The 12,183-nt window shown below is 34.1% G+C and overlaps 1 protein-coding gene across 5 annotated transcripts in view; it reads right to left on the bottom strand.

Annotated features, from left to right (window-relative positions):
* LOC149807383 (transportin-1-like) overlaps nucleotides 1-12,183 on the bottom strand; it is a 123,241-nt gene that overhangs the window by 37,355 nt on the left and 73,703 nt on the right. For 4 of the 5 annotated variants that reach the window (XR_016422489.1, XR_016422488.1, XR_016422487.1 and 1 more), the window contains exons 13-15: nucleotides 11,082-11,168; nucleotides 3,267-3,374; nucleotides 164-202 (exon numbers count right to left, since the gene is read on the bottom strand). Coding sequence is in view for 2 of the 5 variants with exons in the window: in XM_089965995.1 (XP_089822121.1) it covers nucleotides 164-202; nucleotides 3,267-3,374; nucleotides 11,082-11,168 (234 nt within the window). In the remaining 3 variants the exon portion in view is untranslated. The remainder of the gene's footprint in view (nucleotides 1-163; nucleotides 203-3,266; nucleotides 3,375-11,081; nucleotides 11,169-12,183) is intronic. The other variant, XM_089966015.1, reaches the window with a different exon arrangement.

The raw sequence follows: 12,183 nt of genomic DNA on the forward strand, positions 1-12,183 counted from the left end.
CCTGTGAAGCCAGTCTGGTTCCCTGCGCAATGCCATGGACATTAAAAGCTGGGTCCAGACCAAACCTGGATAAGCAAACATCTGGATCTGACTACAACAATTGCCTTCTTTTGACGATTATTCTGCAAGTCTGAAATTTAAGTGTCATTTTAGTAAGACTTACAGTCGAATTGTAAGGGTTGGCAGGTCTGATATTCCTTGCCTGTTGAGAAAAGAAACTAAATTGTAAAATAAGAAGAACATGTCCCTCATATTAATAGAGAAACTATTCAAGTTCAAGCTATTAGCAGGAAAGAAAGCAATGCACAATGCTTCCATCATGGATATACTAACAACTGTACCCAATCAAGTAAATACATATCTATAAATGAATTTCACTAAGAATAACTTGGAATTTTTTTTTTATAATTTCTTTATTTCATACATTTTATTCTACTCTCCTACTTGATACCAAAATGTAATTATTCTCTCTCTTCAAGAAAGAGTATCATGAACAACACATTACCCGGTATATGCTTGCCTGGTACTGAATAGTCCTGTATAAAGACAAAAACAGGGCATGTTTGATTTGATAGATTATTGACCAACATGTCTCAAAGGTCAAGGCATGCCATCTGCAACTTAACTTACTATGCAGAAAACATTATTTTCTCATTAGACTTGTCATGACCATGATGGTAATGATAAATAGCAGAGAATTCAAGTTAATGTGAACAACATAAGTAGGGAATAGACATATGGACATCATAACACAATACAATCCACTATATGGAAGGCACATATAATCAAGACGCTTCCGTTTTATGAATATTCAAACCTGTACACAGCAGTCACCAGGTCACAACAGCCATTCTAATTGCTCATTTGCAAACTTCCTATATAAATGACCCATGTATAATGGTCACCTGCTTTATGCAGTCAAAGGCCAGGTGTTTCCTAACCAAAAGTGGTTTCTTCCTGTCTTATGTGATTACTGGAGGGTATCAACAGTGACAAGTATGCAAATTATAATTTAGTTTGAGGAGCAAGGCAATGTTTAGATCAAGACATATCATGTGAATCAATGTCATCTCACTTGTACTCATAATTAAGTCACATCGTCTGATTTGAAGGTGTAAATAGGTGAGATTCAAAGCAAGGTAGTTCCTATCCTTGCAGGAGAGGGTCAAAGAAACTGTTGGATGATTGGCAATGTCATCATGTTATCACAGCATAAATGGATGTTGTTTCTGTGCAGTCCGACAAGGTATAGTTTGACATCTTCATCTTTTTGCCTGTGAATTAAACCCATCTCTGATGAAAAAAGTTATCTTTGCAAAAAGACAATAATTACATACCTTTCATCAGGGTCATGGGTCATTCAATATTGAAAACTTATCCATAAAGGGAAGCAAAGTTTCAGTTTGTGCTTCACAAAAAATATCCAAATATAGATCCATTATTCATCAAAGTTATCTCACATAAACCAAGTGTCTTTTGATCTTGGCAAGTTGGGCAACTGACTAATCAGATACAGTTTCTGAAGTGGGAACAGTGCCAAGCCCAATTTATACAAGTTGGCCTACCTATGTGCCAGTCCTCTGTTTTACAGCGATATGTAAGCTGCTAATTAATGATGAAATTTATCATGTTGCACAAAACAAACTATGATCAGTAATTATTTTAAGTCAGTGATATTTATAGGATGGACTAAGTGAGCAGGATGCCACATTCTTGTGTCCAACATAAATTGGATAACATATTAAGAAAGATGACTGATGAGATTCTGTGCAAGGTATTTGTTCAAAACCCAATTCTGAAAAGTAAACCCGTGTATAGAAGTCATCTGTATGCAAAAATCTGTTTGCCTTTTCCCACGAGTAGATACTACTGAAATGTTTGACTCTATTTACATTTGTAGTTACAGTGTGTCCCCTAGGGTTGCAAGATTGGGAGTCAAAAATCCTCTCATCAGAACTGGGTGTTAGACTAAGTAAAAAATAAACTTTGTTGTCAAAACTGGGGGTCAATTTTAAAATTATGGGGTCTTTGAAGCACAAATGAGGGTAAAGGGAAACAGTTAATTCAAGACAAACCCTGAGAGTAGTCAGTTATATTGATGCAGACTTCATGATTGTATTGAAAGTAGAACAAGGCACATTTTGTTTTACATGTAAAATTGTTTTTTTCTTCTTTTGTCATTGCATTTTCTTATGGCTGCAAATAAATACAAGAGTCCCCTAGTATGGCTGTAAGGAATTCAGGACAAGATTGCTTTCTTTTTGTGATTGTTTAAACATTTTTTGATATTCTTGAACAAAATCATTTCAAATTAGCCACTGTGGCAGCCTTTTTGGGTGTAAGATCTACACCATTTTCATTTAGGACCGTCAAGACATTAAAGGAAATCTTTTAGTGAAACCCATACATTGATATATGTGTGTGTGTGTGTGTATATATATATATATATATATATATATATATATATATATATATATATATATATATATATATAATCATCCATTCAGGAGGTATTTAACAGTGATTTTCAAGATGGCCACTACAGTGGCTATATTGAATCCTTTTCATATAGGACCCACTAAACTTCTGTAAAAAGTTTCTACTGAAAACCCCACGCTGATGTGACCTTCCATACAGAAGTAGCAATAACAAGATTTTCGAGGTGGCCCCTGTGGCAGCAATATTAGATAAACAATCAGCACCATTCTCATTTAGGATCAACTAAATCTTGGGATAAAGATGAATGTAATGTATCATTGCAATCTTCCAAACTTATGCTAGTGGGTGGACAGACAACATACAATGGACAACAGGTCATCCCAGAAGCTCTCTTGGTCAATGACCAGTACTGCTATAAAACCTGACAGGTTAAGTCTCTTTTCATACAAAACCTGCAAGCAAAGAAGGATTAATCTGCTCTTGGTCTATACAAGTAGGTTTATATCATAGCTGCAGTTATTTGTTGCTTGGGTTCAGTGTTTTCAGACACTTAATGGAAATAATTTTTTTGTCAATAATGACTTTTGGCTGTCCAAAAATATAAAAAGGTAACATCATACACCTGTATCATCTTAAAACAGAATGTGAAAATGTTGAGAAGCAAAGGAAAAATCAATAAATTCCAATTTCTTTAAAGGTCATAGGATTTCCACCTGAATGTACACCTTATGACTTTCATGTCAAAATCACTGCTCAAGATTTGATGAAATTTTATTCATTGGACTGTTGCATTTTGTACTTGCCTTTGCTGTATTTTCTTTACTTACAAAGTTTTGGTTCAGGGTCTGTTCCACCAGAGATACACATCTCCTATAGACAGGCTCACAGTATGGCAAAAATCCAGACTGCAAGGCAGTGGCCACACTTGACAAGCACTGGAGTAGAACACAAAATATTGTAAAGAAACAATGTCATTCAGTATTCACATGTTGATGCATTATTACCCAGAATACCTTGAATGGTGGTATAACATACATGCATCCTGTGTGTAACAGTACTGTATGCAAGCACTAATAAGGAATGGCCAATTCCACAGCTTCAGCCAGTGGGTCTTGGACCTTGATTTTGATCTCTCTACCCATTAGAAATAGGTTCCTTCTTTGCCCAAAAAGATGGACCATTTGTGAATGTCATTGAAAAAAATAGTTTAGAAAACCAACTGTTTTTTGGGGGGTCATTGTGATCTTAACCTTTCTTTGAAACCCTAAAGCAAACTACCTTCTTACACCAGCAAGCCATCTTCAAGTTTATTTGATATAAACCTTTTCTTTTGTTTATGCTACAGTGATCTTGACCTTGAACACACCCCCTCTCCCAATCAACAGCTTTTATCTTGTCTATGTGCGAGCAATTGACAATGTTTGGTCCAGGTATAAGGTCTAGAACATCCTGTGCACAAACTATTTCTTGTTCAACTCATAACTTTGACCTTTTAGTCATAAAATGAATTGGTTTCCTTCTCACCCAATATGTGCACGATCCACAAAGTTACTCCAAAACAAAAACTAAGTGTGCAGAAGTAACATTCAGACTCCAAAATCCTGACTTCTTCATTACCTTCTGAGCAAGTTGGCCACAAGCTTTGGTCTATGTATGTGGTCAATAAAGTAAAATTATTATACAGGAACCATTTTTCTACTTTCTGTCAGTGACTATGTCCTTCCACCTTTCAATCCCAAAATAAATAGGCTTTATCTTACCGAAGAATCCTTTTTTATGCCAGTGTTCATTTCAAAAAACGTAAAAATTGGGGCTCAATGGCCACCTAGAGGTCAAAAGTGAGGTCATTTAGAAAAACAGGTTGCAAATATCATTACCTTTTCTTTCATTATTCAAGATATTCAAACAGATATTTTGTCATATTTCAGCAATAAAATTTTACTTTTCCAGAATTATCTACTTTGACTCAACCAATGAATAGCCAAAATATCACACATCTTTCTGCAATTTCCTTGTCCACTAAAATAACAATTATCTTCTGTTCACATCTACTGAAGCATGCAGACATTTATCATATGATAAATCACCAAGTTCCAGATATCAGTCATTTCCTTTATTATTAAACTGCATTTGGACTAATGATCAATCTTAACAAATGCTATGTGCATCTCATTACATAAATACATGCATGGAGTGTAGTTTGACAGCTATAGCACATATACATTTAGACACAAAGATAATATAACTGCAACAAATTTAATCGAATATTCATAGCGAGTCCTTGTGTTAAATGCTGTTCTGGTGATGGATCAATTACTCAAAAACTAAAACTGATAACTTATGCTATCTGATTCTTGACTTTTGCACCCCATAAAGTAGAAGTTACAGTGAATGTGTATGATTTGAATTTTTAATGTAGCTTAAACAATTTTTCAGTCATATTACTATGACTGAATGGCAACTTTGCTTTTTAATTACCTGTCTGTCTTCACAAACAACAAAGATACACAGACTATTACATTTTTCTGCCCACAACCATTCCTTTGAGAAACTTTAAAGTTTTAATTTGATGCACAGCAATACAATAAATATATCTTTCTTTTCAATTATCTTTATCCTCTAAAAACTGATGATGATACAAACTTTTCCTCATCTGATATTTTCCACCAAAATAATAGAACTTTTTTTCCAATTAAATTTTCTCGCATCCGACAGTACAAATATCACATGCAGCATTCAGTAAACATCATGCACGAATTAAACATCACTTGAGAGAAGACTTGCATTATTACTCATGATAATGATTGTCCATCAGTACTTTTAAAAAAAAACTTTCTCTGCCACAAACCGTTTGGCAGTCATTCTGAGTAGAAAGGTTACTTTAATGACAAGATGATTATAGGGACTCAAATTATTCTAATAGAACAATATGCCATTACACAAAAGTCTTGATGAATCAGATTTCTGGGTATAAAATAACAACATGCAATTTAATTAGTGAAAAACCAGTCAATGTTATGTAATCACAAAAGTGGGATATGAAAATGAGATGCATACCCCCCCCCCACCAATTTTAGACAAATATAATCAGTGTGCTCTGTACCATGAAAACTATGTAAAAATACTGCCATACTACCAAAATCCACCCAGACAGTCCAGTTCAATTTTAGCTTCAAAGGAAATTCTATGTTGTGGCATAAAAATAAGTAGTGTTTACAATCAGTGAAGTAGAGGTTATAAATACGAGACTCACACATCACAGATCATAAATATGCAATGTTTATCTTTTGTTTTCATTTCCAACTGGATGTCACACATTTGATGCAGACAGAACAGATTTTAACTACAACATAAACTTGGTGATGTCATTTGGACAGTGTGAGCACAGTTATTCAAGATATTCAAACATATTATGACTAGCATTTATCCAATAATATTTACTTTTGCCAGCATTATTGGATTTGACTCTACCATTGTATAGCCAAACCATTGCATGGTTTTCTGCAAATTTCTTGTCTGCTAAAATAATGTCCATTGATTACAACTGCTGTATAATGCAGACATTTATCATATGATAAATCACCAAGTTCCAGATATCAGTCACTTCCTTCATTTTTAAACTGCATCTGGACTAATAATCAATCTTAGCAAATGCTATGTGCAACTCATTACATAAATACATGCATGGAGTCTTGTTTGATCGATCTAGCATGAATAATGTTGGACACAAAGATAATAAAAGTGCACAAACCTTTGCCCAATAATTATGCAATTTTCAATGTCAACTTTAAAAAATGTCAGTTCTACTGAAATATTTTTAAAATGAAAAGGTTAAAGGCTCTTCTAAAGAGTCATTGTGGTAAATTCTGTTCTAGCAACAGGTCAATTACTCAAAAGCTGAACTTGAAACCTGTTATGCTTCCAAACTTAAAAGATGTTTTAAATTTGAATCATGACTTTTGAGCCTGACAACTCCATAAAGCAGAAGTTACGATTAAGTCAGTGATATAATGCTCGAACTGAATGGCAATTTTGCTTTTGTAATTAATTACCTGCTTGTCTTCACAAACAACAAATATCACAAATCATAACATTTTTTTGTTGCCCATAACCGTTTTTATAAAAACACATTAAAGTTTTACCTTGATAAACAGGAATACCATAAATATATCTTTCTTTTCAATTGTCTTTAAACTTCATACTTCTTACATTAAAAATTAAAAAAAAAAAACATGATACTACCATTTTCTCTAGACATTTTTGACAAAAATATTTTAACAAATTTCAAAAGAATTTTCTCTCATCAGACAGTACGAATACAATGTGCAGCACTCAGGAAGCATCATGCACAAATTAAACATCACTTGAGAGAAGACTTGAATTGTTACTCATGATACTGATTACCAATATGGACAAAATATAAACTTTCTCTGCCACAAACCATTACAATCAGTCAAGTTACTTGGCAGTCATTCTGAGTAGAAAGGTTACTTTTATAATAAACTGATTACAGGGAATCAAATAGTTCTAATAGAAAAAATGACAGCAAAGGTCTTGATGAAACAGATTTCAGTGTATACAATGATTATAAGCAAATTAATTTGTGTGAAACCAGTCAATTCCCCATGACACCAATTTTAAACACATGTAATTAGTGTGTTCATTGTACCATGACAACTATGTAAAAGGACTGCCATACTACCAAAATCCACCCCGACATTCCAGTTCAATTTAAGCTTCTAAGGAAATTCTATGTTATGACATAAAAATAAATACTGTTTACACTCAGTGAAGTAGAGGTTTTAAATACGAGACTCACACATCACAGATTATCAATAAGCAATGTGGTTATCTTTTGTTTTCATTTCCAATTGGATGTCATACATCCGATGTGCACATAACCGATTTTAACTCCAACATAAACTTGGTGATGTCATTTGGACAGTGTGAGCACAGTTATTCAAGATATTCAAACACATACAATGACTGGCATTTATCCAATAATATTTACTTTTGCCAGCATTATTGGATTTGACTCAACCATTGTATAGCCAAACCATTTCATGGTTTTCTACAATTTTCTTGTCTGCTAAAATAATGTCCATTGATTACAACTACTGTATCATGCAGACATTTATCATATGATAAATCACCAAGTTCCAGATATCAGTCACTTCCTTCGTTTTTAAACTGCATCTGGACTAATAATCAATCTTAAGCAAATGCTATGTGCAATTCATTACATAAATACATGCATGGAGTCTTGTTTGCCCGATCCAACATAAATATGGTTAGACACAACAGGGCTCAAAATTAGCGGTAATCCGCTAGCCCAAGGCTAGCAGATTTCCTGTGGACTAGTAACTTTCATAACGTTAATAGTCCGATGGGCTAGTAAGTTTCGGTTATCAATAGTCAGCATTTGTTTACGCCATTCCCAAATAAAGACTTGACTTAGCAGATGTTCTGTAGAATCAAAGCAGTGGCCATTGTAAACACAGTCATAACATATTAGCACAAGAAGATGAAGTCAATTTCTGCCTTAGAAAGGTGCGCTTCTATAACAATAATCCATTCAATTTTGTGCATTTCACTTAACAGCGTAAATTATGGTCCCGTCATTGAAAACAGAAGTTTGGCAACTGATCCTAATTAATCTGACTTCATGAAAAATTGACGCATCATACTTTATTCACTCGACCACAGTAACAAACTACAAAGCGCTATACCACACAAAAGAACACAGCAAAAACTATTTAAGAAATTAGTTTGCACGCTTTTTTTGTTTAAGGTTCTTTTTTTTTTTTGGCTTGCTACCCAAACGCTCCAACAGTCACAAACAGGAAACTACATATTTTACATTTTGACACATCCTTTCCATACAACTACTTTTTCTATGATGACAAGAATAGTTTTTATATTTTTTCCCTTACAAGAATGAACAAATAATTGAATACATGTGGAGATATCCAAGCAAAATGCCGTACATTTGTTGGGAATTAAAATCTCTGAGCATAGGCATCTAAAATTTGAAAATTTTACGCCTTATTATTAATTTTAACAATACACTGAGGTTCGATTAATTAGGAACAATTACCAAACTTATGACTTATGATACCATAACTGGAGCTGTAAATACAATGCGCCAAGTGTCAGATGGCTTTGTTTGATGGGAACACACCTTTTCCAAGCTGAAACTATCACTATCTTCTGATGCTAATATTTTATAACAGTGTTTACAATAGCCACTGCTTTGATCATGCAGAACATCCGCTGAAGTCTTTGTTAGGGACAGGCCATTTTATTGTGGGAGGGGGCAAAGACACGTGTTTTGAAACGTGTTTCTTGCTCTGACTTTCTCATGTAAAAAATACTGTGCCATTCCTTTTCTTGCTTGAAATAATTCGAGTCAGCTATACTATAACATCTCATATTTCAAAACAAGGCACAATTCCCTCCTTATAAGACAGGCAAAATGTGGCATTTGATAGAAAGTGTTCAGCCACCCGAAAAAAAAAGAGCAAAAGTTGAATGAGAATGATGAGAAATAATTCTTATGATGGGAAAAGTGTAATGGAAAGTTTCAGAAGAAATGGACAAAAGACAGGGAATGGCTAAATTATGACGAGGAAAGGAACGTTATGTGGTGTAACTGGTGTATGCATTTCGCAAAAACACACACAGAAAACACCCCGTTTTGTTGCAGGTTCTTCGAATTTTAAAAATGAATCGGTAAACGTACATGAAAGCTGTGTGACATTGTTTCGTGAACAGGACTATTAAGGATTTGGCAGGACTAGTAAATTTCTCAATATACTAGTCCTTCTGGCTACAAAGAAATTTGTGTTAAATTCAAGCCCTGCACAAAGATAATATAATTGCACAAACTTTTGCCCATTAATTATGCAATTTTCAATGTTAATTTAAAATTTGTTTAGTTCTACTGAATTATTTTTCATATGAAAAGGTTAAAGGCTCTTCTAACCAGTCATTGTGGTAAATTCTGTTCTGGCAACAGGTCAATTACTCAAAAGTTGAACTCAAAACCTGTTATGCTCCCAAACTTAAAAGATGTTTTAAATTGGAATCATGACTTTTGAGCCTGACAACCCAATAAAGCAGAAGTTACGGTTAGGTCAGTGATATAATGCTCGAACTGAATGGAAATTTGGCTTGTGTAATTACCTGCTTGTCTTCACAAACAACAAAGATCACAAACCATAACATTTTTCTACCCGCAACCATTTCTATAAAAACACATTAAAGTTTTACCTTCATAAACAGGAATACCACAAATATATCTTTGTTTTCAATTATCTTTAAACTTCATACTTCTTACATTAAAAATTTAAAAAAAACAATGATAGTATCATTTCCTCTAGACAATTTTGACAAAAATATTTTTAAAAATTTCAAGAGGATGTTCTCTCATCAGACAGTACGAATACAATGTGCAACACTCAGGAAGCATCATGCACAGATTAAACATCACTTGAGAGAATCTTTACTCATGATATTGATCAACAACATGGACAAAAAATAATAAACTTTCTCTGCCACAAACCATTACAATCAGTTAAGTTAATTGGCAGTCATTCTGAATAGAAAGGTTACTTTTATGATACGCTGATGACAGGGAATCAAATAGTTCTAATAGAACAAATGACAGTTAGTAAAGGTCTTGATGAAACAGATTTCAGTGTATAAAATGATAAGCAAATTAATTTGTGTGGAACCGGTCAATTCCCCATGACACCAGTTTTAAACACATGTAATTAGTGTCTTCATTGTACCTTGACAAATATGCAAACAAGACTTTCTTACTAGCAAAATCCACACAGACAGTCCAGCTCATCATTAGCTTTTCTGGAACCTCTATGTTGCAGTATACAAATAAGTATTGTTTACACTCAGCAACATAGAGGTTTCAAAACCAGGACTCACACATTGCAGATTATAAACATGTAATGTGTTAATAAGATTTGTTTTAATTTCGAATTGGATGTAATACATGGGGGGGGGGGGGGGCAAACTAAAAAATCTGGTGACAACACTTGCAGAGATCACATGATCTACACTTGGTTTTGCCAACAATGGAGTTAAATATGGATGGGCTCAGTACAGCTGCATGTTCTCTACTGATCTCTATGTCAGTTCATTTATGCACGAGTTTCAAGTAATTGGAGACTGCCCTACCTTATTTACACATTACCATTACTGCCTGAAAAGCACAGGACACCAATGGATTGCCCCATTTTTTGCCTAGACTGGTGTATATTTTGTGCAAATTAATTTTCACTATATTTAGTTAGGAACCAAACATTTTAAGTTTTATAGGTGGGGGCCATAGATTTTCTTTTAAGCCAGAATATTTCTCTTTCACCTAAGTCCCACTAATATGAAAATAAATGGTTCTTTTTCTTACAAAGCAGATCAAGAATATTTTTTTCAAGCTATTTGTGTGCTATCCCATTTTGTTTGACAATCCCCCCCCCCCCCCCCGATGAATTAAATGTTTGGTCCTTAGAAGAAAAGCTTTTATCTTCAAAATTTGTTGCAATGGACTGTAGTTTTCTGAAAATGGGCTCAATATTACTCAGTCTTTTAAGGTGGGATCTGCTATGTGATGTGTCTTTTCTTACCTCCAGAAGAGGAAATAAATCTTTGTCTTCATCTCTCAAGATGTTCCACTTTTGAATGAGAGGAGGCATCAGCAAATTAACATATTCCTGTAAATGAAAAAAAAAATACAAATTAAATGAACATCAAGTTTCAAGTCAATTTTGTGCTGATTGTACACCTATAAACTTTTACTCTAAATGGCTTATGTTTGCAAAAAATGTGATTAGGGTCTGATCAACCCGAAGACCCTGAGCAAACATGCTTTTTAATGTGGGTTATCTCCACTTGGTTCCACAACACCCCAGCCACAATATAAAGCTGATGGTTAAATGCCACGTGGAGAAAACTGCACCCTTTTACTAACTTTATGACACTTAAATATGAGTGTATTTAATTTGATCTTTGCTCTTATGTCTTTTTGGTACAGTGTCATAAGATTCTGTAATGTATACCGAAGATAAAACTTGAATGGTCATTTAATTTTACTAACATAATGCATGGCTGTTATGATACTAGACAGTGTAAAAGCAGACATCTTAGCAAGTCCCTTGAAGGGAATGATGCACTATTTGGCAAAAAGAATTTCCACGAATTCAAGATAAGTAATTTCTTATTTTTAACTTCTGAGTGTTTAAACCATCTATGATATACCTCAGCGATAACAAGATTTTCAAATCAGCTGCTGTGGTAAATATATTTTAATGTTTGTTTGATGCCATTTTCATTTAGGTCAATGTGGACATCATTAGGAATCTTTCAGTGAAAAACCCATGTCATACAATCACACATTGAAAAAGGGAGTAGCAACATGAAGATTTTTATGACAATCATCATGGCAGCCATACTGGATGCATAACTCACCGTTTTCATTCTGAAGCAAAAAGTTTGGTGAAACCATTTGAAGAGTATTTTCAAGATATGACTATAAAGAGTAGCATTAACAGGATTTTCAATAAGATTGCTGTAGTGGAAATATTGGACATTTGATAGGCACCATTTTCATGCAAGTACAAATGAACAGAAAACCCGACATCAGTATTACTTTCTGTTCAATCAGTTGTGACAAAATGTTGGCCGTCATATTCAATGTCAGACTGGCAGCATTTTTATTTAGTCTATTAA

This window comes from Sinohyriopsis cumingii, chromosome 1 (genome assembly GCF_028554795.1).
Source record: "Sinohyriopsis cumingii isolate HCF-2022 chromosome 1, ASM2855479v2, whole genome shotgun sequence".
Classification (NCBI taxonomy): domain Eukaryota; kingdom Metazoa; phylum Mollusca; class Bivalvia; order Unionida; family Unionidae; genus Sinohyriopsis; species Sinohyriopsis cumingii.